This window comes from Aquarana catesbeiana, linkage group LG13 (assembly GCF_042186555.1).
Source record: "Aquarana catesbeiana isolate 2022-GZ linkage group LG13, ASM4218655v1, whole genome shotgun sequence".
NCBI lineage: Eukaryota > Metazoa > Chordata > Amphibia > Anura > Ranidae > Aquarana > Aquarana catesbeiana.
In genome coordinates this window covers 88,778,957-88,802,929 of record NC_133336.1, presented here as the reverse complement: position 1 = coordinate 88,802,929, position 23,973 = coordinate 88,778,957, and the positions used below count along the sequence as shown (strand labels likewise).

Genomic DNA, 23,973 nt, shown 5'->3' with positions numbered 1-23,973 from the left:
GAGTGGCCACGTGTCTTGTTAAACTCCCTTCCATGAAAAAGTTTTATCCCTATTTTGGGGTCACCAGTATGGTATTTGTAAATTGAAATCATATCCCCTCTCAAGCGTCTCTTCTCCAGAGAGAATAAGTTCAGTGCTCACAACCTTTCTTCATAACTAATATCCTCCAAACCCTTTATTAGCTTTGTTGCCCTTCTTTGTACTCGCTCCATTTCCAGTACATCCTTCCTGAGGACTGGTGCCCAGAACTAGACAGCATACTCTAGGTGCGGCCAGACCAGAGTCTTGTAGAGTGGGAAAATTATTGCTTCATCCCTGGAGTTAATCCCTTTTTTAATGCATGCCAATATTCAGTTTGCTTTGTTAGCAGCAGCTTGGCATTGCATGCCATTGCTGAGCCTATCATCTACTAGGACCCCCAGGTCCTTTTCCAATCTAGAGGTTCTCCCCCTAGTGTATAGATTGCATTCATATTTTTGCCACCCAAATGCATTATTTTACATTTTTCTACATTAAACATGTACTTCTTGTTGAGCACAAATTCATTATTGTGCAGGAAGACCCAGCAATGTGCAAACAGGTTCTTTGCCCCAGCAGGTAGAAAGCTGACAGTGGTTTCAAGTGTGTCTCTACACTGAAAAACCTTGGTGGAGAAAAATACTCTTGGTAGCGCGTTGCTTTGAATGGTAATTTTGTTGTCCAAGAGTATCAATACCTGGTGACCTTGAAGAAGTTCTTTGAATAATTTCAAAGAAAGGAACAGGTCCGCTTTATTGCCAGTGCACCTGATGACCAGGGCAGTGGGCCAGGGGCGTAACTATAGGGGGTGCAAGAGTCGCAGCCGCGACTGGGCCCTGTGCTGCAGGGGGCCCATGCGGCCCCCCTTTACACATGGCCGGCGGCATCATAGGCTAGGAATACCAATGCGTGCACCATGTGCACGGGTGGCTGGAGGTGGGGGGTGACTATCAGAGCTCCATGCTCGAGTACCGCACTGGCTGCTGTTTAGTTCTGGGTTCCCCGCATGACCTGTGTCCACAGCCAGCTCCTCTGGGTCCCCCTCTCCTGCTCCATGCAGCGCCGCTCAGTCCGTTTTCAGTCCCGCCCCCTGAGTCGGCTCACACTGCACTGCATGCTTCTAAAGGGGCAAACAAACTAAGCACACAGATGCAGTGTGTGCAGCCCTGTGAGAGCGGCTCCTCGGAGGACACTGCAGGCTTGTCTGCCAGCCCCCCTCCCCCATCATACACAGATGACAGGTCTTTCTGGGCCCTTTACTGATCGTCTGTGCAGCACGCTGGAGGGAGCCCAGGCCACCATGGATGAGTGCCCGGCCTGCAGCTTGGTCATGGTGAGTGAGATGACCCCATCCCCCACACATACCATCACATACCCCCCTCCATCACCCTTAAGACAGGGACCCTTATCTCCCCTAAGGACAGGGACCCCATCTCCCCTAAGGACAGGGACCCCATCTCCCCTAAGGACAGGGACCCCATCACCTCTGAGACAGGGACCCCATCTCCCTTAAGGACAGGGACCCCATCTCCCCTAAGGACAGGGACCCCATCTCCCCTAAGGACAGGGACCCCATCTTCCCTAAGGACAGGGACCCCATCTTCCCTAAGGACAGGGACCCCATCACCTCTGAGACAGGGACCCCATCTTCCCTAAGGACAGGGACCCCATCTTCCCTAAGGACAGGGACCCCATCACCTCTGAGACAGGGACCCCATCTCCCCTAAGGAGAGGGACCCCATCACCCTAAGGACAGGGACCCCATCACCCCTAAGGACAGGGACCCCATCTCCCCTAAGGACAGGGACCCCATCTTCCCTAAGGACAGGGACCCCATCTTCCCTAAGGACAGGGACCCCATCACCTCTGAGACAGGGACCCCATCACCTCTGAGACAGGGACCCCATCTCCCCTAAGGACAGGGACCCCATCTTCCCTAAGGACAGGGACCCCATCACCTCTGAGACAGGGACCCCATCTCCCCTAAGGAGAGGGACCCCATCACCCCTAAGGACAGGGACCCCATCTCCCCTAAGGACAGGGACCCCATCTCCCCTAAGGACAGGGACTCCATCACCTCTGAGACAGGGATCCCATCTCCCCTAAGGACAGGGACCACATCACCTCTGAGACAGGGACCCCATCACCCCTAAGGACAGGGACCCCATCACCCTTAAGGACAGGGACCCCATCACACCTAAGGACAGAGACCCCATCACCCCTGGGGACAGGTACCCCATCACCTCTGAGACAGGAACCCCATCTCCCCTAAGGACAGGGGACCACATCACCCCTGGGGACAGGGACCCCCATCTCCCCTAAGGACAGGGACCCCATGTCACCTGGGGAATGGGACCCCATCGCCCATGGGAACAGGGCCCTCTTCTCACCTCGGGAGAGGGACCCCATCTCACCTGGGGGCAGGAACTCCATCTGCCCTGGGGACTGGGACCCCATCCTTCCTAGGGACAGGAACCCCATCCCCCCTGGCAATGGGGACTCCATCTTACCTAGGGATCCCATCTTCCCTGGGGACCAGGACCCCATCTCCCCTAAGAACAGAAACCCCATCTACAGACCATAATGGCTGGCAGGGCTGGCGTCAGCCATCCTAGGGTGCCAGGATGGAGGAGGGAGCAGGACACACAGAGGAAATCTGAATCCCCAGCTATTTGGGGGGTGTACCAGCAGGGGTCACTGGACACCGGGGGGGGTACAGCAGGACCAGCGTGCGGTCACTGGAGATGGGGTACCAGCAAGGTGTGCACTCCAGCCCCTGTGTGCTCTTTCCCAGACCTTCTCGTCGGCTCTGCCAAGTTACCCCATCCTCTCTCCTGCTGGCTGCTGCTGGGGATCTGTCAGGACGGAGAGTGGGAAATGGGCCAGTAAATGTGTACCAATCACTGCGTTTCCTATGCTTCAGTTTATGAATGGGCAAGAAGCTCTGTACAGAGCTATTCCTGTCCATTCATTCTATGTAGCTGACGCTGCAGAGAAGGCGATTGGGGGCTGTGTCCTCAGTCTTCCTCTTTATCTCAAAGGTGGAACATCATAGGTCTGTTTAGACCTCTGAAATGTCACCAAAGCCCCCCAACGGGGCTCCTAAAAAATTGTAAAAAAATAATAAAAAACTACTGATACCAGTGGCAGAACTACAGGGCTCACAAAGGTCTTACCTGTAATTGGGCCCTGGAGTTCCACCACCTGACTCGGAGGGAAGGGCCCTGGCTGGGGTTCAGGGGGGCCCTTAATGGTTTCTTGCACTGGGGCCCCGAAGGTTCTAGTTACGCCACTGCAGTGGGCCCCTAACCCTAGAGACTGGCAAGTAAGAATGATCCAGCATCCAGACCTGAGAGATATGTCCCATGAAAGATTAGACGAGCAAGTACACCAGAGAGGAGCAGTAAGTACACCAGAGAAGAGCTTAATGAATCTTGCATGAAAAAAGAATCTTCTGATTAAACATGACTCCATTGTTGCAGAAAATTCACTTAAACTGCCACATGTTCCACCTGGCTCAAAGTACCACTGGAATAGGTGAGGTCAGAATACCTATAGTCACATAGGCTTGAGTTGGCTCTTTTGTGTGTTCACTATAGCCAGTCAAAATATTACAAAGTCCTCAGCACCAGTTCCCTGGGCCATAAAAAAATGTTGCCTGGAATGTGCTAGAACTAGGGCTTCCTCCAGATATTGAAAGATCTGCACATTTTTTAGATGGATTAATGTTACTACTGACAGTAGAACCTTGGAGAATGTTTTTAGGGCTGTAGACAACCTAAAAGGGGAAAATAAAACTGGTAGAGACAACTGTGAACTACAAATTAAGGATTTGCTAATAAGTTTGTACTGTCAGCACATGAAGGTATGTATATCATCCCACTGTTCATTTGAATTACTGACATAATAGTTTGTAGCAGTGATGTGCCTAGCATATGTGGCACCCAGGGTTAATTTGTTTTTTTGACAACTCCTCCCCGTATACAAATAAAAATAATGGTGGGGATGGCCAAATTGTGCTAATTGTGGGAAGGGCTTACAGAGAGTTAAATATAAAAATGGAAAATCTCTGAATTAGGACTTTCTTAAAGGCAACCAACATAACAACTATATATATATAAAAGGATTTTATTGAAATACTCTTAAAACTGCCACATGGGACAATTTAAAAACAATGTTGTACATACAGAATTGTTGCATAGAAAACATGTAAAGTGGTGATACCCAAACTAATAAGGCTGATTGATCACACTACAGCAGTGACATAGAATGGGTACTGTATCCAACGATGTTTCGATTATCTTCTTTAAGGATGTAAATCACCACTCTGAAATCAGAAAATTCTACCATAATATGATATTCTTTTTGTACATTGACATACATTGCATTGCATCTATATATATATATATATATATATATATATATATATATATATATATATATACACTCACAAACATTGGAAAATATGTCAGATTTCCTGCAGAGCTCCACAGTTTCCTACTCAGGGAGGTGCATGGGGGATTTTCAATAAGACCACACAAACCAACATTTAGATGGTTTCTCTCAAATATGTAGGGTTGTGTATTAGAACAAGCAGGAAACAATTGTTCCAAAAAGACACCATGTACTGAGGGCATGAAAAAAAGAAAAAAATCACGAAAGAAAATAAATGAGAGTTGAAAAAAAAACCAATACAATGAAAATAAATAAAATAAAAATAAAATATAAAAATGAGAATAAAAATGAAATAAAATAAGTCTAAACTGCACAACCTAAAACTCATGCCTTTACCAGTGGAAATAAAAACATGCCACCAGACCAGCGTCTATCATTCAATGATGCTCCCTGAAGGGAGAGCTATTCAATGTGTCTCCAAACAACCCACATATATTTTGGGGGAAAAGGCGGGGACAAGCATACACAGGTGCTGTAGCACCTGTGCCTCATCTCCCATCAGTCCCAAAGGAACAATGAGGGCCAAGATCATTGGCCATCTGTGGTACCAGGCGCTCTCCTTGCATTGCGCATGTGCCAAATGTGCCTGCGCTGCGTAATGACGTCGCTTCCTCTGCTCCGTACACCCCGAAGTGATGTCATCCCCGGGCACATACACCCGGAATAGCAAAGGCGACATTACTGGAGTCGCCACCAACACAGTTAGGCTCCCATAGAGTGTCCAAAAGACACCCACTGGACACCATGACTAACGGACCGAAGGAAGATCCTCCATCCAGAAAGGTGTACCAGTTAGGGCCCACCCTACAAGAGGGTTAACCCCACCTAAGTGAGGCTTAGTGTGCCGGGTTGACACCACCCTGCGCCACCTAGTGGAAAACTCCGGTAATACACAGCAAAAAAGACTTACAAGGCAAGTGAATATGATCTTTGATTGAATCTACAAATTCTGAGATATATACTGGATTTTTTTTTTTTTTTAATACTAGTAATGGTGGTGATCAGCGACTTATAGCGGGACTGTGATAGTCTGGTGAGCATCCTGACTAAGTGGGAACTGACTGTCACTGACATCTCCGGTGACATTAATACAGTAATCAGTGATAATAATATACACTGACACTGTACTGGGAGTGGGTTAACATCTGAGGCAATCAAAGGGTTAAATGTGTGCCTAACTATGTGTAAAATGTTTACTGTGAGGTTCTTTTACAAAGGGATCTACCAATGTTAACAAAAAGCTAAAAACAGAACATCACCACTGTCAGAAGAGTGTCAGAAGAGAGCTTTGTGTTATTTACATACACGAGGCTCTCTCCTGTCACCCTCTCTACCGATCAGCAGGTCCTGGCCATAAATCATTGTCCGGAAACCAGTGATTGGCATGTGCTGAAGCCAGTGACAGCTTAGCCGGATGGGAATGCATGCGCCCCCTACCCGAAAGTGCAAAATCTGCAAAATCATGTGTATATATATATATATATATATATATATATATATATATATATATATATATATATACACACACGTGATTCTGTGCAGCCAGCCAGCACTGTAGCAGTAAAACTACAGTGCATGGTTAGTAAGTGGTTAAAAAAGGGGCTTTTGTTTCAGGGGGTGGTATTTGGGAGATTCATTTATTTTGGGGGTATGTTGTTTATTATTTTGTGTTATTAGGGCCTTTATTTTAGGTTAAAGGGTATTTGCAGTTTTATTTCCCTTTAAAAGCGAGCTTTTGTTTTATTTTGTATTTTTTTTTGGCATGGGATTAATTTATTTTGGGGGTATATTAGTTGTTATTGCTTGTTGATAGAGCTTTTTTTGCTGTATGGCTTCCTTTAAAAAAGAAAAAAAAAAGTGGGCTTTTGTTTCAGGGATGGTATTGTAGAGTTTTGTTTTTTTTTTGTCTAGAGTATGTCTAGAAGTGATGGAAAAAAATAAATTCAAACCTCTTAAGATAGGGACATGAGAACAAATCTCTTTTATTATGATATAAAGCTCAATTTGGTGAATTATAGGAAATCAAAGCACATATAATAATAGTCAGCAGACAATATTTCAAATCTCAGTATTTTTCAAGGAAAGGGAAGGTTTTGTTGTATATCAGACAGTTTGTTATAGATGAAGCTGAATGTTGAACCATGTCACAAGTAGATAAGGAAAGACTTCATGTATTTGAAAGGAAGGTGCTTTGGGGAATTTATGGAGATCAACATGTAGAATCAAGTTTTATGAAAGATAGAAGGGTGCTAAACTATCAGCAGTACACAGTGCATGTTAAAAGATTCAGCAAACAGAATTAGATGGGAAAAAAAACCTATAGGCTGACCCAGATCATGATGGCTGGATGAAAAACAAAAATAACGGTGAAAGAAGAATTGAAAAAAACTGGAAAGCTATGGCCAAGGACAGAGAACAATAAAGGAAGCTCTTGCAGGAAGCCACGACCCTTGACAAGTCATTACACTTATAACTGTTCCAAATTAAAACATCAAACATCTTCAAAGATCTGAACAATGAGCATAAATCAAACTGGCTACATGTTCAGCAGATTCACAGCTCCAGACTTCCAACATATCTCTAATTTCTGTACTGACAACCCCTGAAACACTCACTTGTAGGTTGCAGGTAACAAGTGGTGTCCTGCAACACTCCAGGGATGTGATGGCCACTGTTTAATTTTCGGAAGCAACAAAAAACGACATGACATCTCATTAACATACCAAGAACAGAAACGTGAATCCTTAATCAATTTTCTTACAGACAGATGGATGTGGCCGGTTGAATCTGCAGGAGTTTCAGCACCTGTGGAAAAAGATCAAGGAGTGGCAGGTAAAACCAAGTTGATATATCATGGCTATATCGAACAGATGCAAAAAGTACAGTAAGCCATAACAACCAATTGGTGAACTAATATGGATTACTGCACTATGCATATCTTTATTACACTTCTTCATTATCCATTACCAGTCTGAGCCAATTCTGACATTCCTCCCCTACATGTATAAACATAATTTTTTTGCTACAAAACAATTTAGAACCCCAAACATTATATATATATTGTAAGCAGAGGCCCTAGAGAATAAAATGGTGGGTGTTGCATATTTTTATGCCTCACGGCATTTGCACAGCGGTTTTTCAAATGCAATGTTTTTTTAAAATACAAAAACACAACATAATGCCCAATTTTTGGTAAAATATAGAAGATTATGTTATGCCAAGTAAATAGATACTTTACATGTCACACTTTAAAACTGCGTCTGCTCGTAGAACAGCTCCACACTACGGTACTTAAAAATCCCCAAAAATATCTTGCGTAGTATAAATTATTTTATTTAAAAAAAAACATTTTTATGCTGTCTCTTTTATTTTAACTTTATTGCTTGACTAACTTTTTTGCTATCACAAGGGATGAACAACATCTCTTTTAATAACATGGGCCATGACAGGTACTCTTTATGGAGAGATCTGGGGTCTTTTAGACCCCAGACCGCTCCTCTGGTCTCCAATGTAGCCGATCAGACACATATCGGTCTGATTGGCTGCATCCCTGGCTGGTAATGTGCAAGTAAACAAAGAACTAAAACCAGAAGTAGCAAAATCATTGTCACTTCCAGTTTCTGATGTCACACAGTAGAAGGAACAACCTCAGTTCCTCTCACTGTGTGCCCGGAGCAGGAGGCCACTGGTCACATTCTTACCGGGCACCCCCGATGGCTCGGGAGAGCTCAGTAAAGGTGATGAGAGGGGCATGGGACCCCCTTCCACTGCCTGTAAAAGTAATCCAGTGGCTCATTTGCCCCTTGGATTACTTTTACCAGCTTTGGAATCGCCAGCTGTAGTGATACCGCCGCAGCGATGATTGAGATATCACCCTTCCTATCCAGTAAGGTACCAGTACGTCGCTGGATGGGAAGCATTTAAAGGAAATCTGTTCTGAAAGATTATGTAGGCTGTCACTGCTGACCTCTTTCTGTTTTTTCTCCATATGCTTTCTTCCCCCCCTCCTTTCTCTTGTTTTGAGCCTGCGGTGCAGTGTACAAAAAAACGAAGCAAGTGAACTAATAAAGTACACGTGAACACACACAAATAAGTGCACAGGGTGTTTCAATGGTCCCCTCCCGAAGAGGATGGACCTCCCTGACCCCTAGGGGTGCAGAACTCCTAAAGGTGCAAGGCATTCTAGTCCACCTAGCCAAAAGGCCTGGCAGACCCATTTCCTTATGACTAGCGAAAGCTAACTACTGAGTACACTAGATTAAGTGCTTTCCCGAACAAAAACCCCCAGGCAAGGGAGGAAGGAACCCAAGGGCCACACATCTTCCCCCTAGGCTTCAGGGCAGGTCCGAAGGCCCACACCCTACCATCCAATGAGTAAAAGAAAAGAAACACATAAAAATGTGCAGTGACAAACAGGTGAACAAAAATAAATATAGGTCCCAATGTGCAATGCAGTGGCTATGCCTTGCTGCCTAAAAACAAGAATTGCCCTGGTTTCGGCCAAAAGGCTGCAGCCATAAGCCAGTGTGCATTCAAAAACAAGCTGTGCTGTGGCCTAGTGCCTGTTCTCATAGTGGGGTCCAAACCCATAGCGAAACTGGGCACTCCCTTGGGTTGTCAATCCCAGGGAGCGTTTAACACTTGGGTTTTCATTTATCCAGGTCATGGTACATATAACATTTACTTTCAGCTGCACTTGTTCTGTAATGTTGAATATATTTCATTACTCGTCCAATTTTCCGTAGTTTTTAATTGAGGAAACCTATTGAATGAGTGAAAAGAAGAGACTGTCTACATGTTTCCGTCATTATAAGCTTTCTTTAAATAAGCTCAATAATCTGCATTTGTATAGAAAAATACAGACATGTGTTATGTTTTATTATATACAGTATTGTTAAAGTAAAAATGGTAAAAATAGGTTTATATTACAGATGAGTAAAATACTATATTATTTTTTCAGAAAATATTTATCAAATATGATGCAGACCAGTCAGGAACCATCAGCAGTTATGAGATGCGAAATGCTGTCGATGAAGCAGGTAATATTTTATTATGAACCAAGTGTGGATGGCCAGATAAGAGAGGACCTGTGGCGGCTGGAGTAGAGAGCACATGCTCAAAACAAAACAGAGGACAGGCATTAAGAGAATTAGGGGGTAGTTGGTGTCAAAAACACAGCCCTCACACAAGTGCACACTTTAGTATGCCCCATGTAAATAAGGCCTTAGTAGAACTTTAACAGGAACTTTGGGGTCAATTCACTAACGTTTACCGAATGTGATAACATGGTCACGTGAGACATTTGCATAAATTATCACATGCGGCAAATTAGGTCCAGTTCATCAAAAAAAAAAAAAAAAAGATTTTGCGGGAATGTACTGCAAAATGAAAAATGTGCTGATAAATATCATTAAACCACTTCAATTCCAGGCACTTTTCCCCCTTCCTGTCCAGGACAATTTTTGGCTTTCTGCGCTGTCGCACTTTGAATGACAATTGCGCAGTCATGCAACACTGTACCCGAACTAAATTTTTATAATTTTCTTCCCACAGATAGAGCTTTCTTTTGGTGGTATTTGATCACCTCCGGCGGATTTTAATTTTTGCGCTATAAATGAAAAAAGACCGACAATTTTGAAAAAAAAAAACTGATGGGCACTGATAGGTGGCACTGGATAGGCAGCACTGATGAGGAGTTACTGGAAGGCATTACTGAGTTGCACTGATTGGCACTGACAGGCATTACTGATGGGGCACTGACACTTTTTGGTCACTGTTGTGGGCACTAATCAGCACTGTTGTGGGCACTGACAGGCGTTTATAGAGGGGGACAGGCTGGCAGGTGATGGGCACCTTTTGATGGGGGCTGTGCTGATAATCACTGTGCTGATTATCAGCACAGACCCCCCCCTCTGGCAGGGAGTGCTGCCGATTTGGCTCTCCCTCTCAGTGTGAACCGAGGAAAGACGTTTATCGGCACTTCCTGGTTCATGTGGTGATCAGCTATGATTGGTCACAGCTGATCACGGGGTAAGAAGCGTCTGTCAGAGGCTTCATACCACGATCGGAGGTGCGGTGTGTCAGACTGATGCACCACACCTCCGATCGCTGAGCTGCGTGCCCCCACGGGTGCACGCGGACTCTGTTATCCTGATCACGTCATATGACATCTGATGAGGATAACACAACCACTTTGCCGCCGTCATTTCTCTATACGGCGGTCAGCAAGTGGTTAAAAAGCTCTTAAGTCCAATTCACAAAAAAATGTGATATTTACCACCAGGGTTTTGCTGGCAGTATCACATGCGGTATTTGTCAAAAAAAACAGCGTGGGGGTCGGGGATGGGGAACCCCACACTGTTTTTGTGACAAATAGCTTGTTGCTAAGGAGCAGGCCGGGAAGCTGGCCGCCGCTTCCTTAACAATGGATGACTAATCAGCTGTCATGACAGCTGAATGTAAAAAAACATGCCGACAATTAAAGATGATGAAAAAAAAACAGCGTGGGGTCCCCCCCTCCAATGCTCCCCAGGCCATTTGGGTCTGGTATGGATTTTTAGGGGAACTCCAAGCCAAAATGTAAAAAAAAAAAAATCCATGCCAGACCCTTATCCGAGCATGCAGCCGGTCTATGACCTCACAAGGGGGGTGGTGCCTCCAGGCGATGTCGTCAGGTGGCCCCACCCTTTCCTATATAAGAACTGTCAAACTGCGGAGGAGGCATTTGGCGGCCAGCTGTCCTCGCAAGCGGGGAACATTTAAAAAAAAATTTTAATAAAGAAATTGTCAAAAACTATGTCTGTTTTTATTACTTTTGACACGTTTTTGGTGAACGGGTAGGGGTAACCCCTACTCATTCAAATAGGGGGCGGCAAGATCTGGGGGCCCCCTTGTTAAAGGGAGCTTCCAGATTCCCATAGGCCCCCTGCCCGCAGACCCCCACAACCATTGCCCAGGGTTGTGGGGATGAGGCTCTTGTCCCCATCAATATGGGGACAAGGTGCTGTGGGGGGGGGGGCAAGCCCCCCCCTGCCCTAAAGCACCTACGCCCCCATGTTGAAGGCATGTGGCCTGGTATGGTACAGGAGGATTTTTTTTTTACATTTTTCTATTTCTGGCAATGGTATTGTATTGCCGGCAATTTAAATGTCATTTCATTCATTTTTTTTTCTTTAGAAATGTAATTTTTGATGCAGCATGTTCTATACATGCTACAGATGGTATGCATGGGAGGAGGGACCCCACGCAGTTTTTTTTCATACTTTATTGCCGTCATGTTTTTTTTTTTACATTCAGCTGCCAGCTGATCATCCGTTGTTAAGGACGCCAGTGCCGGCTTCCCAGCCCCCTCCTTAGCAACCAGCTCAATGCGATAAATTACCGCATTAATACCAAATGTAATGCATTTGGTATTTGTCGCAAAATTCTTGGTGAATTGCACTTATTTTACCACATTTGTTTGTCCGTTATTTAACTCTTAGTGAATTGACCCATTTGTAGGTAATGCTGTGTTTATGTGTCAATAATGACTTTAGGGTATCTTTAGTAAAAACAGTGATTTGGTAAACATTTGTGCAACTATTACGGGGATTGTACTGGGGGTCAGTCTGTCTCCCAGTACAATCCCCCTAGATCAGTCTGACTGATCTGTGGGCAATTGTACTGAGGGACAGATCAAAATCGGGGGATTATACTGGGGGACAGATTGACCTGTGGGGGATTATACTGGAGGACAGACTGACCTGGGGGGGGGGTTATACTGGGGGGACAGACTGAGCAGGGCAGGATTATACTGGGGAACATATTGACCTGGGGGGAGAATTAAACTGGGGGACAGATTGACCTTGGAAAGGGGGATTGTACTGTGTGTCATACTGACCGGATGGGGTTATACTGGGGCAGACTGACCTGGAGGGGAGGGGGAAGGATTATACTGGGGACAGTATGACTTGGGGAGAAGAATTATACTGGGGTTACACTGGGGGACAGATTGACTTGGGTGGAGGGGAAAAAATATATTGGGGGACAGACTGACCTGTGGGGGATGTACTGGGGGACAGACTGACCTGTGGGGGATGTACTGGGGGACAGACTGACCTGAGGGGGATTATACTGGGGGACAGATTGACCTGGGGGGAAGGATTTTACCGGGGGACAGACTGACCTGGGGGGATTATATTGCAGCACAGATAGACCGGGGGAAGGATTATACTGAGGGACAGATTTGATTTAACCCTGCCCCTTAAAGCCCCCCCACCATTATTAATGCAATTTGGCTACGCACCCTGCATTACTCTTCTACTTGGTATGTCCAAAATGGAGCCTTAGGTTTTGTACAATCCTAGCAAAACATCTGGCATAATTAAAACTATGCCCACTCTTCACTGTGGCACATTACGCACACCACTTTTTTTTCTTAATCAAGCAATAGGGCCCAACGCATGAACTCGCACACAGGCCAATGATTTCATAAACTGCCCTTGCGGTAAAGCCTTTTTCTGAAGCCCTTTTTGTTGCACCACAATAAAAGATATATTATACTGTTCTTCTGTGTTATTAGAGATATTCCTTCTATCTGTTGAGGAGCTGCACTAAGTCATATGAAGCCAACTAATGTAACCCTTGATGCACCCTATGTGGATATAATGAACTTTCAGCAATAACCTGCGTCAGTCTGTGAGAATAAAAAGTACTTGGGTCTACCTCTGGGAATGAAAAGTATTTAGGTCTGCCTCTAGAAAAGGGAATTATTTGGGTCCACCTTTGTAAACATAAAGGATTTTATTCTACCTGTGGGAATAGATAGTATGTGTGTCTACCTCTGGTCAACTGTATATTTTCCCAGTATCTATGTGGGTTGGATAGACATTGGACTAATATTCTTTTGTTTAACTTTTGTCCTAGGGTTCCATCTGAATAACCAGTTGTATGACATCATCACAATGCGTTATGCAAACAAGCATATGAACATTGACTTTGATAGCTTCATCTGTTGCTTTGTGCGTCTGGAAGGAATGTTTAGTAAGTTCATTTTACTGCCTGTTACTAAATATTTTCACCTATTTTGACTTTACGCCAGAGTTTCTAACTGACAGCTACTACAGACCGACAGGAAGCATGTACTGTTCCTCTAGTATGTGTGAGTGGTAACCTAGGTGCTGAATTTTGGGGTTGGGTGCCTCTTTTCTCAGACCTCTTGAGAACACAAGATCTTCCCCCAAAACGCATTGCCTAGTTTAGGTAACTTTTTTTTTTAATTGCCTAACCACTTCAGCCCCGGTAGGATTTGCCCCCTTAATGACCAGTCCATTTTTTGCAAAACGGCACTGCATCGCTTCAACTGACATCTGCGCGGTCATGCGACACTGTACACAAATAAAATGTATGTCCTTTTTTCCCAGAAATAGAGCTTTCTTTTGGTAGTATTTGATCACCTCTGTGGTTTTTATTTTTTGCGCTCTAAACAAAAAAAGAGCAACAATTTTGAAAAAAAAAAACAATATTTTTTATTTTGCTATAATAAATAATCAAAACAAAAAAAAATGTCTTCATCACTTTTGGCCAATATGTATTCTTCTACATATTTTTGGTAAAAAAAACAAAAATCGCAATAAGTGTATACTGATTGGTTTGCGCAAAAGTTATAGCGTCTACAAAATAGAGGATATATTTATGGCATTTTTATCATAATTTTTTTTTTTTTTTTTACTAGTAATAGCGGTGATCAGCGATTCTTAGTGGGACTGTGACATTCCAGTTGACAGATCTGTCACTTTTTTGGGACCATTGACATTAATACAGCGATCAGTGCATACTGATTGGTTTGCGCAAAAGTTATAGCGTCTACAAAATAGAGGATATATTTATGGCATTTTTATTATAATTTTTTTTTTTTTACTAGTAATAGCGGTGATCAGCGATTTTTAGTGGGACTGTGACATTCCAGTGGACAGATCTGTCACTTTTTTGGGACCATTGACATTAATACAGCGATCAGTGCTATAAATAGCTGCTAAACACTGTATAAATGTCACTGGCAGGGAAGGGGTTAACACTAGGGGGCGATCAAGGGGTTAAGTGTTCCCTAGGGAGGTGTTTCTAACTGTGAGGGGTGGGAGTGACAGAGTTCAGAGAGATCGCAGTTCCTGATTACTAGAAACAGCAGATCTCTCTCTACTTCTCTGAAATAACGTGGATCTGTTTGTTTGCATCAACAAATCCCCGTTCTGTCTCTCTGAGGAGCGATCACGGACATCACGGGCGCCGGCCACGCTCACCCCCCCTATAGCTCTTAAGGCGCCCAACGTACACCTACAGCAGTTAGCACAGCCGTGCCAACCTGCCGCAGTATAACTGCGGAGGCTGGTTGGCAAGCGGTTAATCCATTTTTTTTTGGAGGGAAGTTGGAAGAGGCACATTCCTTAAGGCAACTAAAGTTCTCAGTTTCTCTAATCTCCAGAAAAACTGCCAAATACAAACGCCTATACTGTTTTTTTTTTTTGGAGATGAATATAATTGTGTTTTGCCAGTCTTATGATCCACACAACATGGCCGGCATACTGTAGCCTGGTTCTGGACCTCTCTGCAGTTAAACATGTCAGGAAATATGAGGGCTGGCATTGCTGACTGCTTTCTGGAAATGCTAGTTGCTTAGCATTCAGGGCAACTTACTGGCTTCAATATTTTTTAAGTTACTGCCCCAGAATTTTTATGTCAGTAAAGTGGAAGTCTACATTCAGTACTTTTCTGGGTCAATGGCTCAAAGACAGATAAGGATCCTTATGCTTGCTGCATGTAAAAACGTTTGGTGACATTTCTTAATTAATGCATACAGTAGCTGTTTTATAGATCTGCCTGGAGTTCAGCTTTTAGAATGAGGGCTTTGCTGTATTAATAGATAATCCCTGCCTTATGCAGGGTAATGGGAAATGTTGTCATGCTGGAAAATGCTTTTACTATTGTATGTCTAAATCAGGAAATCCATCTAATATAACTTTCCATAACTCCTTGCAGCCAGATGGAGCAGAGCTTTTAGTTCTGGGTGGACTGCAGCCTCTTTCCACTTTCTCCAGCCATGACAATTATATTTGTCTGCATAAAATAATAAGATAGCAGCATGTAGAGCAAATATATAAATAATTTTCTCCTGAATGCAGAGGGATGGGCATATTAGACTTAAGTGAGCTTATGATTGATGGAGGTCAAATCCATGGTCTGCAGAATCACAAAGCTGGGCCCCCTGCGGTCATATGATTTTGTACAACAGCAAAATCTAGCAAATTGATTTCTCACATAACAAAAACTCGGGAAAGGTAAATTTTATGTATTTCCATGATAATTCCAGTTTTAGTGAAGTGTAGCTCTAAGGCTGGGTTCACACTGTTGCCGGATGCGAGTCGCAGCAGGGGGTCCGCCGGTGCGTTCCTGTTCCCCATTTCAGGGAAGAATTTTTGCCTGAATTCGGCCCTGAAACAGAGGCAAAAACACACAGAACTCCTGTGCAAGCTGTTCCGGAGATATGTGAATCGGCTCCATAGAGAAACGGTCACAATCTCCTGTCATGCGAATTGGATGCGGAGAAACCAGCATCCAATTTACACTAGTGTGAACCCAGCCTGATGGTTATTTCCAGCACTCATTCCATAAAAAGTGAGTCAATAATAATTAGTCAAATCTTATAAGATTGCTAAAATACATCCAAAAATTACACTTATATAGTACACCCAGGTAAATCCACAATCATACACCTCCAAGCCTTGTCCCAAATCTTATCTTATCTTTTATAATGTTCTATTTGTCTTTGTTTTACAGGAGCATTCAATGCCTTTGACAAAGATGGAGATGGGATTATCAAACTCAATGTGTTAGAGGTAAATTCCTAAGATATTCAGTCTTATGAGGAGCAGTAGTGTTCTAGGTTCAGGTGAATGTTCATTTTTTTTTTTTTAAGTGTATATTCGTTATGAATACCCAGTGTTGTGCAAAGAAGCTGGATGATTAAAATGGACAAGGCTTTGCCCTATTTTTATTTTTTTTTTTAGCTCAGTGAGCATCGATATTGCAGAAACGAGAACATAAAGAAAAGTATACACACTGTTAATTATGTACATTCAATTTTTAATTTGAATATCAGTTTGAGTGGATGTATGCTTTATCATTTGAGTATAAAGAACTTATAACTGCCACGTAATGATTTAAAGAATAACTCCACTTTTGTTGAGAAAAAACATTCCCCTCTGGGTAAACTATGTACACAGATTTTAACAAACTTGGTTGCAGATTCCTACCTTTTGATATTCTGGAGAATTAGCCGTTTGTCTGTGTCCATGTACAGAGTGAATCTGTATGGGAGTAATTTTCTAATTATCAATCAGTTAACTTGCGGGGTTGTTCTAATGAGGAAAATGGCAGGGTCTACATCCCTTTAGATGTTATTTTTCCTTTGGCAGTATCTCCCCAAAAATGAAAATTTTCTTGCATGGGATACCCAAAATTTAAATTGTGTTTCCGTGCAAACTTCTGGGAAAATCAGTAAGCCAATCACACAAGCAAACCATGTGTACTGGACACCTCCAGGTTGCCAAATTGCATTGAATTTTACAGAAAATGACAGTGCTGCAGACTTAAAAGGAAAGGTAATTTTTAATAACATACAATTACAATAGGACTTGTGTGGTAGCAATTGTATATGCTACTGTATATACAGTATAATTTTTTTTTTTAACGTGCTATTTTTTTTTACCCACAAAAGTGGAGCTACCCTTTAAAAACAGTTATCGTTGAATCAAATGAAAGCCTTCTTTAAGTTTTGGATGGATCGAGGAAGCATTTGGAATTCTTTCATTGGTGTCTGTGTCCCCAAGGAGAGATTTTCTCTTTAAACCTCTCCTAGTGAAAACTAACAATTTAAATGTTCCTTTCAGGGGCGTAACTATAGGGGGAGCAAGAGTCGCAGCCGCGACTGGGCCCTGTGCTGCAGGGGGCCCGTGCGGCCCCCCTTTACACATGGCCGGCGGCATCATAGGCTAGGAATACCAATGCGTGCACCGTGCGCACGGGTGGCTGGAGGTGGGGGGTGACTAGCAGAGCTCCATGCTCGAGTACCGCACTGGCTGCTGTTTAGTTCTGGGTTCCCCGCATGACCTGTGTCCACAGCCAGATCCTCTGGGTCCCCCTCTCCTGCTCCATGCAGCACCGCTCAGTCCGTTTTCAGTCCCGCCCCCTGAGTCGGCTCACACTGCACTGCATGCTTCTAAAGGGGCAAACAAACTAAGCACACAGATGCAGTGTGTGAAGCCCTGTGAGAGCCGGCTCCTCGGAGGAAACTGCAGGCTTGTCTGTCAGCCCCCCTCCCCCATCATACACAGATGACAGGTCTTTCTGGGCCCTTTACTGATCGTCTGTGCAGCACGCTGGAGGGAGCCCAGGCCACCATGGATGAGTGCCCGGCCTGCAGCTTGGTCATGGTGAGTGAGATGACCCCATCCCCCACACATACCATCACATATCCCCCTCCTTCACCTTTAAGACAGGGACCCCATCTCCCCTAATGACAGGGACCCCATCTCCCCTAAGGACAGGGACCCCATCACCTCTGAGACAGGGACCCCATCTCCCCTAAGGACAGTGACCCCATCTCCCCTAAGGACAGGGACCCCATCTCCCCTAAGGAGAGGGACCCCTAAGGAGAGGGACCCCATCACCCCAAAGGACAGGGACCCCATCACCCCAAAGGACAGGAACCCCATCACCTCTGAGACAGGGATCCCATCTCCCCTAAGGACAGGGACCCCATCACCCCTAAGGACAGGGACCCCATCACCCCAAAGGACAGAGACCCCATCACCTCCGAGACAGGGACCCCATCACCCCTGGGGACAGGGACCCCATATCCCCTAAGGACAGGGACCCCATCACCCCTAAAGACAGGGACCCCATCACCCCTAAAGACAGGGACCCCATCACCTCTGAGACAGGGACCCCATCTTCCCTAAGGACAGGGACCCCATCACCTCTGAGACAGGGATCCCATCTCCCCTAAGGACAGGGACCCCATCACCCCTAAGAACTGCGACCCCATCTTCCCTAAGGACAGGGACCCCATCACCTCTGAGACAGGGACCCCATCTCCTCTAAGGAGAGGGACCCCATCTCCCTTAAGGACAGGGACCCCATACGGGGACCCCATCACCCCTAAGGACAGGGACCCCATCACCTCTGAGACAGGGATCCCATCTCCCCTAAGGACAGGGACCCCATCACCTCAGAGACAGGGACCCCATCTCCCCTAAGGACAGGGACCCAATCTCCCCCAAGGACAGGGACCCCATCACCTCTGAGACAGGGATCCCATCTCCCCTAAGGACAGGGACCCCATCTCCCCTAAGGAGAGGGACCCCATCACCCCTAAGGACAGGGACCCCATCTCCACTAAGGACAGGATCCCCATCACCCCAAAGGACAGAGACCCCATCACCTCTGAGACAGGGACCCCATCACCCCTGGGGACAGGGACCCTATATCCCCTAAGGACAGGGACCCCATCTCCCCTGGGGAAAGGTACCCTGTCTCTCCTGGGGACAGGGCTCACTTCTCCCCAGAGGGCAGGGACCCCTTCTCATCTGGGGACAGGGACCCTCTTCTCATCTGGGGACAGGGACCCTCTTCTCATCTGGGGACAGGGACCCTCTTCTCACCTGGGGACAGGTACCCTCTTCTCACCTGGGGACAGGTACCCCATCTCCCCTAAGGACAGGGGACCACATCACCCCTGGGGACAGGGACCCCCATCTCCCCTAAGGACAGGGACCCCATGTCACCTGGGGAATGGGACCCCATCGCCCATGGGAACAGGGCCCTCTTCTCACCTCGGGACAGGGACCCCATCTCACCTGGGGGCAGGAACTCCATCTGCCCTGGGGACTGGGACCCCATCCTTCCTAGGGACAGGAACCCCATCCCCCCTGGCAATGGGGACTCCATCTTACCTAGGGACCCCATCTACAGACCATAATGGCTGGCAGGGCTGGCGTCAGCCATCCTAGGGTGCCAGGATGGAGGAGGGAGCAGGACACACAGAGGAAATCTGAATCCCCAGCTATTTGGGGGGTGTACCAGCAGGGGTCACTGGACACCGGGGGGGGGGGGGGAGTACAGCAGGACCAGCGTGCGGTCACTGGAGATGGGGATGGGGTACCAGCAAGGTGTGCACTCCAGCCCCTGTGTGCTCTTTCCCAGACCTTCTCGTCGGCTCTGCCAAGTTACCCGATCCTCTCTCCTGCTGGCTGCTGCTGGGGATCTGTCAGGATGGAGAGTGGGAAATGGGCCAGTAAATGTGTACCAATCACTTACTCTGTCCATTTCATAACTGTGGCATATAGTAAACTGCGTTTACTATGCTTCAGTTTATGAATGGGCAAGAAGCTCTGTACAGAGCTATTCCTGTCCATTCATTCTATGTAGCTGAGGCTGCAGAGAAGGCGATTGGGGGCTGTGTCCTCAGTCTTCCTCTTTATCTCAAAGGTGGAATATCATAGGTCTGTTTAGACCTCTGAAATGTCACCAAAGCCCCCCAACAGGGCTCCTAAAAAAATTGTAAAAAAATAATAAAAAAACTACTGATACCAGTGGCAGAACTACAGGGCTCACAAAGGTCTTACCTGTAATCGGGCCCTGGAGTTCCACCACCTGGAGGGAAGGGCCCCGGCTGGGGTTCAGGGGGGCCCTTAATGGTTTCTTGCACTGGGGCCCCGAAGGTTCTAGTTACGCCACTGGTTCCTTTACTTTCAGTCCTGGTGCCAGTAGACCTGGGACATGAAATGAGGGTGCATCTTACTTCAAATAATGAGAATCTTACTAATCTGTAAGTAATTAACATTTTCTCTTTTTATTTCAGTGGCTGCAGCTTACCATGTATGCCTAAAGTTATCACAAACTACGTTGACCTCAGCTCCTGTCCCTCGTTCACTCTCATACAAGGAACGACTCAGGATCTCTGTTGGACAGAGCAAACCTTTACCTCATACATCTTAAATATACGTTTACTGAAATCCACAGAAGAGTTTAAAAATCGGAACCGACGTGATTGACTTGTACAAGCAACTCTGCAGTCTTTATTAACTATTGCCATGGTTTCCTTCTCTATTTATAGCACCAACATCAATCTTTTCTTTAAGTAAATTGTATTCTTAAAATTGAAAATCCCTTTAAAAGTGGACAAATGATATCATGTACACAGTAAAAGTTGCAAGGGGGCAATCCAATGAAATCATTTGAACATACTGTAGAACCTAAGAAATAAATAACTCATAAACCTATACATAGTAGTTACCACTTGTTGTCAGATGCCAGGAATAGGGTTCCTTTGGCCATTTCATCATAGCAAGTTCATGAAAGACTTGAGGGTCAAGAGAGGTCTTCTATAGATACTTACCCAGTTAAAGTATAGACTCAGTACACAATGGTTTCAGGGAACCCTGCATATCTTTTAAAGTGGAATTCCAGCTACACAGCTGTGAACCCATCACCTGCCATACGATAATAGCTAAAGGACAGAAACTACTGTTCAATATTACAACTCTGTAACTTACCATGTCACCACTCCTTATCTAGCCTGCTCTATCTGGACTATATTTGATCATCTGCACAGAAAAGGGGTCCTCTGTATCTTCTCTTCCCCTGTATATTTGGCATAAACACCTCCTCTTCTCATTCCTAGCTTCTGAAACAAACACTGTACAGTGTAGTGGAGCTTAATTGGACCACAGTGTGTATGTGCACTGGGAACCAGTATAGCTCAGCTACAGAATAACAAAATCCCACTCAATTTGATTTCTGGTACAGAGTGTAATGCTGTAAGTTAATATAAAGATATATTTAAAGGTGAAGTACAAGCAAAAAAAAAAAAGGGTAAATACCAGCAGCATGTGTATTGATAGTTGAATATTGGTGTCCATTGTGTATTTCCGTTTCCTGCGCTCTCTCCTTGTGAAGAATGACTGGTCTTGTATCTGCCCCCTGTAGTTTCCTGCGGCCAGCCTGTTTTGGGTGGACCTATTGGGCCCCACTCACAGTTCTGTTCTCTGCAGAGAGTTTTTGTGCCTTGAGTTCAGCTTTACATTTTTTTTTTTTTTATATAGGACCAGTCTTAAAGTTCAAATGCAGCTAACTAGATCAAGCAATAACCAACTTTTAGAACCTCCCAACAAATTTTGGATCCTCTATCATCACCGTCAAATGAAGGTTACTGTCAGTAGGTGCACATGTAAGAAATATCTTGATGGTCAGAGACGCAGTCAGCTATTCTCACCGAGGAGTGAGCCTTTATAAGTTCTTGGCACAAGAGTCAGTGTTACTGAACATAGAACAAGGTCAAGTTCTACTGCTCATAATACCCCTACCTGATGACTCGCACTCTTGCAGCCTCAGCCTCTAATGTGATCTGTAACAAGGAAGGCCTGGAGAGGTGTCTCTGCATCTTCTTACCTATACCCTGCTATGATGCCCAGCTTCTGTGCTTTATGCAAAATGTACAGGGAATGGTAGCTTAGGGGATAATAACACTGACAAGCCTTCTCTTTCCTAGCCCGTGAGTTGAGATTTATAAGAGAAGCAGCTCACTAATGAGCTCATCTCTCTGTCAGTCTGCTCTGTCCTCCTATCAGTATTGCCACTTAAGGGCCGAATATCAGGCAGCATCGATATTCGGCCTGTGTGTACGGCAGCCAGTCCGACAGAAGCCAACCAAACGGGCATGGCCAAAAAAGGTCTGCTGATCAGCGCTGACCGGTGTGTTCTGGTGGGCGGGGGCAGCCACTCTGTCAGAACACAATAGCACAGCAGGGGAGATGGCTGTACTAACATTGGATTGTTAGTACAGCGGCTCCACCCGAGCTCTTCTGTTTTTTGTTTTTTTGTTTTTTTTTTTCAGCCCGCTGGCAGTCCTGCTGCTCCCTCTCCCAGTGTGAATGCTGCTGTTCAGGGACTGCAAATGACTTGTATGTCAAATTCAGGTACTTACACTGCTTGCAGGTAAAATAAATAATAATTTAATGATGTATTCATGAATACAAAATTGCATTAATTTGTGCCTTTTAGATCTGCCGAAGTTTAGCCTCAAATGACTGTTACTTCAGCTTTATCACCTGTTATTTTCCAGGAGTTAAAAAAATTAGCTATGATAATAATTGTAATGATGTTTAAATTGATTTAAAACTGGACTAAACGGTGTTTTCAGGTTTACCTTGAGTTCCACTTTAATACAAGCAGGGCACACCTCTCTCAACCTAATAAAAGGTAGCAGTGAAAATTAATGCAAGATACACGTCACCAGTGGCAATATTTTATCCCCACTGTGTATGTTACATGTGTTTTATGAATGTGATATCTCATTTACATTTAGTGTGTTGTTTGCAATTTAGCAATTGAGGTGTGACATTTCATAACTGAATGCTCAATTTTATATGTAAAAGTGATACTATAGAGTCCGGTACTAATAAAACAGAAAGCAAGTCATCCTTGTACCACTGTATCATGTTTTGCAGTTATTTATCTGGAAAACTTTTTGAGTACATTCATTGATACCAATATTTGTATCAATGGATATTTAAATTCTACACACTATTGTCTTTATACAATCTCTCACCCCAAAGCGGAGTTCCACACATTTTTTCGTTTATTAAAAATCAGCACCTACAAAAAGGGTAGCTGCTGACTTTTAATAAACAGACACTCATCTGTCCTACGGTCTAGCAATGCGGCCTCCTGGAGCCTCGCTCCTCTCCTCCAGCGCCGTCATAGCCACTGTGGGCACCCGGCTGTGACAGCTCTCGGCTTCAGAGCTGAGCACGCACTGCGCATTCGCAAGTCGCACTGCGCTCTGCTAGTGGCCAGGCAATCTTCTGGGACCTGTCACGTGTCCCAGAAGATTGCAGAGGGAGGGGCCGCCTAGGGGGAAAGGAGGAGTCGCCTAGGTGGCCAAGAGCAGGAAGGAGAAAGTGGGACAGGAAGTCCCACTCCAAACTAAGTACTCACCCCCCCAAAAAAATAACATGCAAAATGTGGCATGTCAGGGGGTGAGGAAAGCTTAAAGCGGAAGTTCCACTTTTGGGTGGCACTCTGCTTTAAGTCAGTAAAGCAATGTATAATAGTAATCCACAGCAATGAGATTTTGGTCTACTGCAGTCATTTTAACCAATTCAATACCGTGTACTTTCACCCCCTTCCTGGCTGGGCCAATTTTCAGCTGAATGACAATTGCATGGTCATGCAACACTGTACCCATATACAACTTTTAGCATTATTTTTGGAAACAGAGAGAGCTTTCTTTTGGTTGTATTTAATCACCACTGGGTTTTTTACTTTACTGCTAAACAAACAAAAAAATACCAAAAATTTGGAAAAATAAAACAAAAGAATTTTCTTTTTTTTAGTCATGGAATTTTTCTTCACTGATTTGTACTGATAATCAGGACACCGATGATCAGTGCCCCGATTATCAAT

At 44.9% G+C, this 23,973-nt stretch overlaps 1 protein-coding gene across 5 annotated transcripts in view; it reads left to right on the top strand.

The window, feature by feature from the left end:
- Nucleotides 1–23,011, top strand: part of CAPN3 (calpain 3) — a 265,534-nt gene extending 242,523 nt beyond the window's left edge. For all 5 annotated transcript variants that reach the window (XM_073610524.1, XM_073610528.1, XM_073610523.1 and 2 more), the window contains 5 exons: nucleotides 7,237–7,305; nucleotides 9,434–9,512; nucleotides 13,378–13,494; nucleotides 16,285–16,343; nucleotides 20,369–23,011. In XM_073610524.1, the coding sequence (XP_073466625.1) occupies nucleotides 7,237–7,305; nucleotides 9,434–9,512; nucleotides 13,378–13,494; nucleotides 16,285–16,343; nucleotides 20,369–20,395 (351 nt within the window). In that variant the 3' untranslated portion in view covers nucleotides 20,396–23,011. The remainder of the gene's footprint in view (nucleotides 1–7,236; nucleotides 7,306–9,433; nucleotides 9,513–13,377; nucleotides 13,495–16,284; nucleotides 16,344–20,368) is intronic.
- Nucleotides 23,012–23,973: the final 962 nt, after the last annotated feature.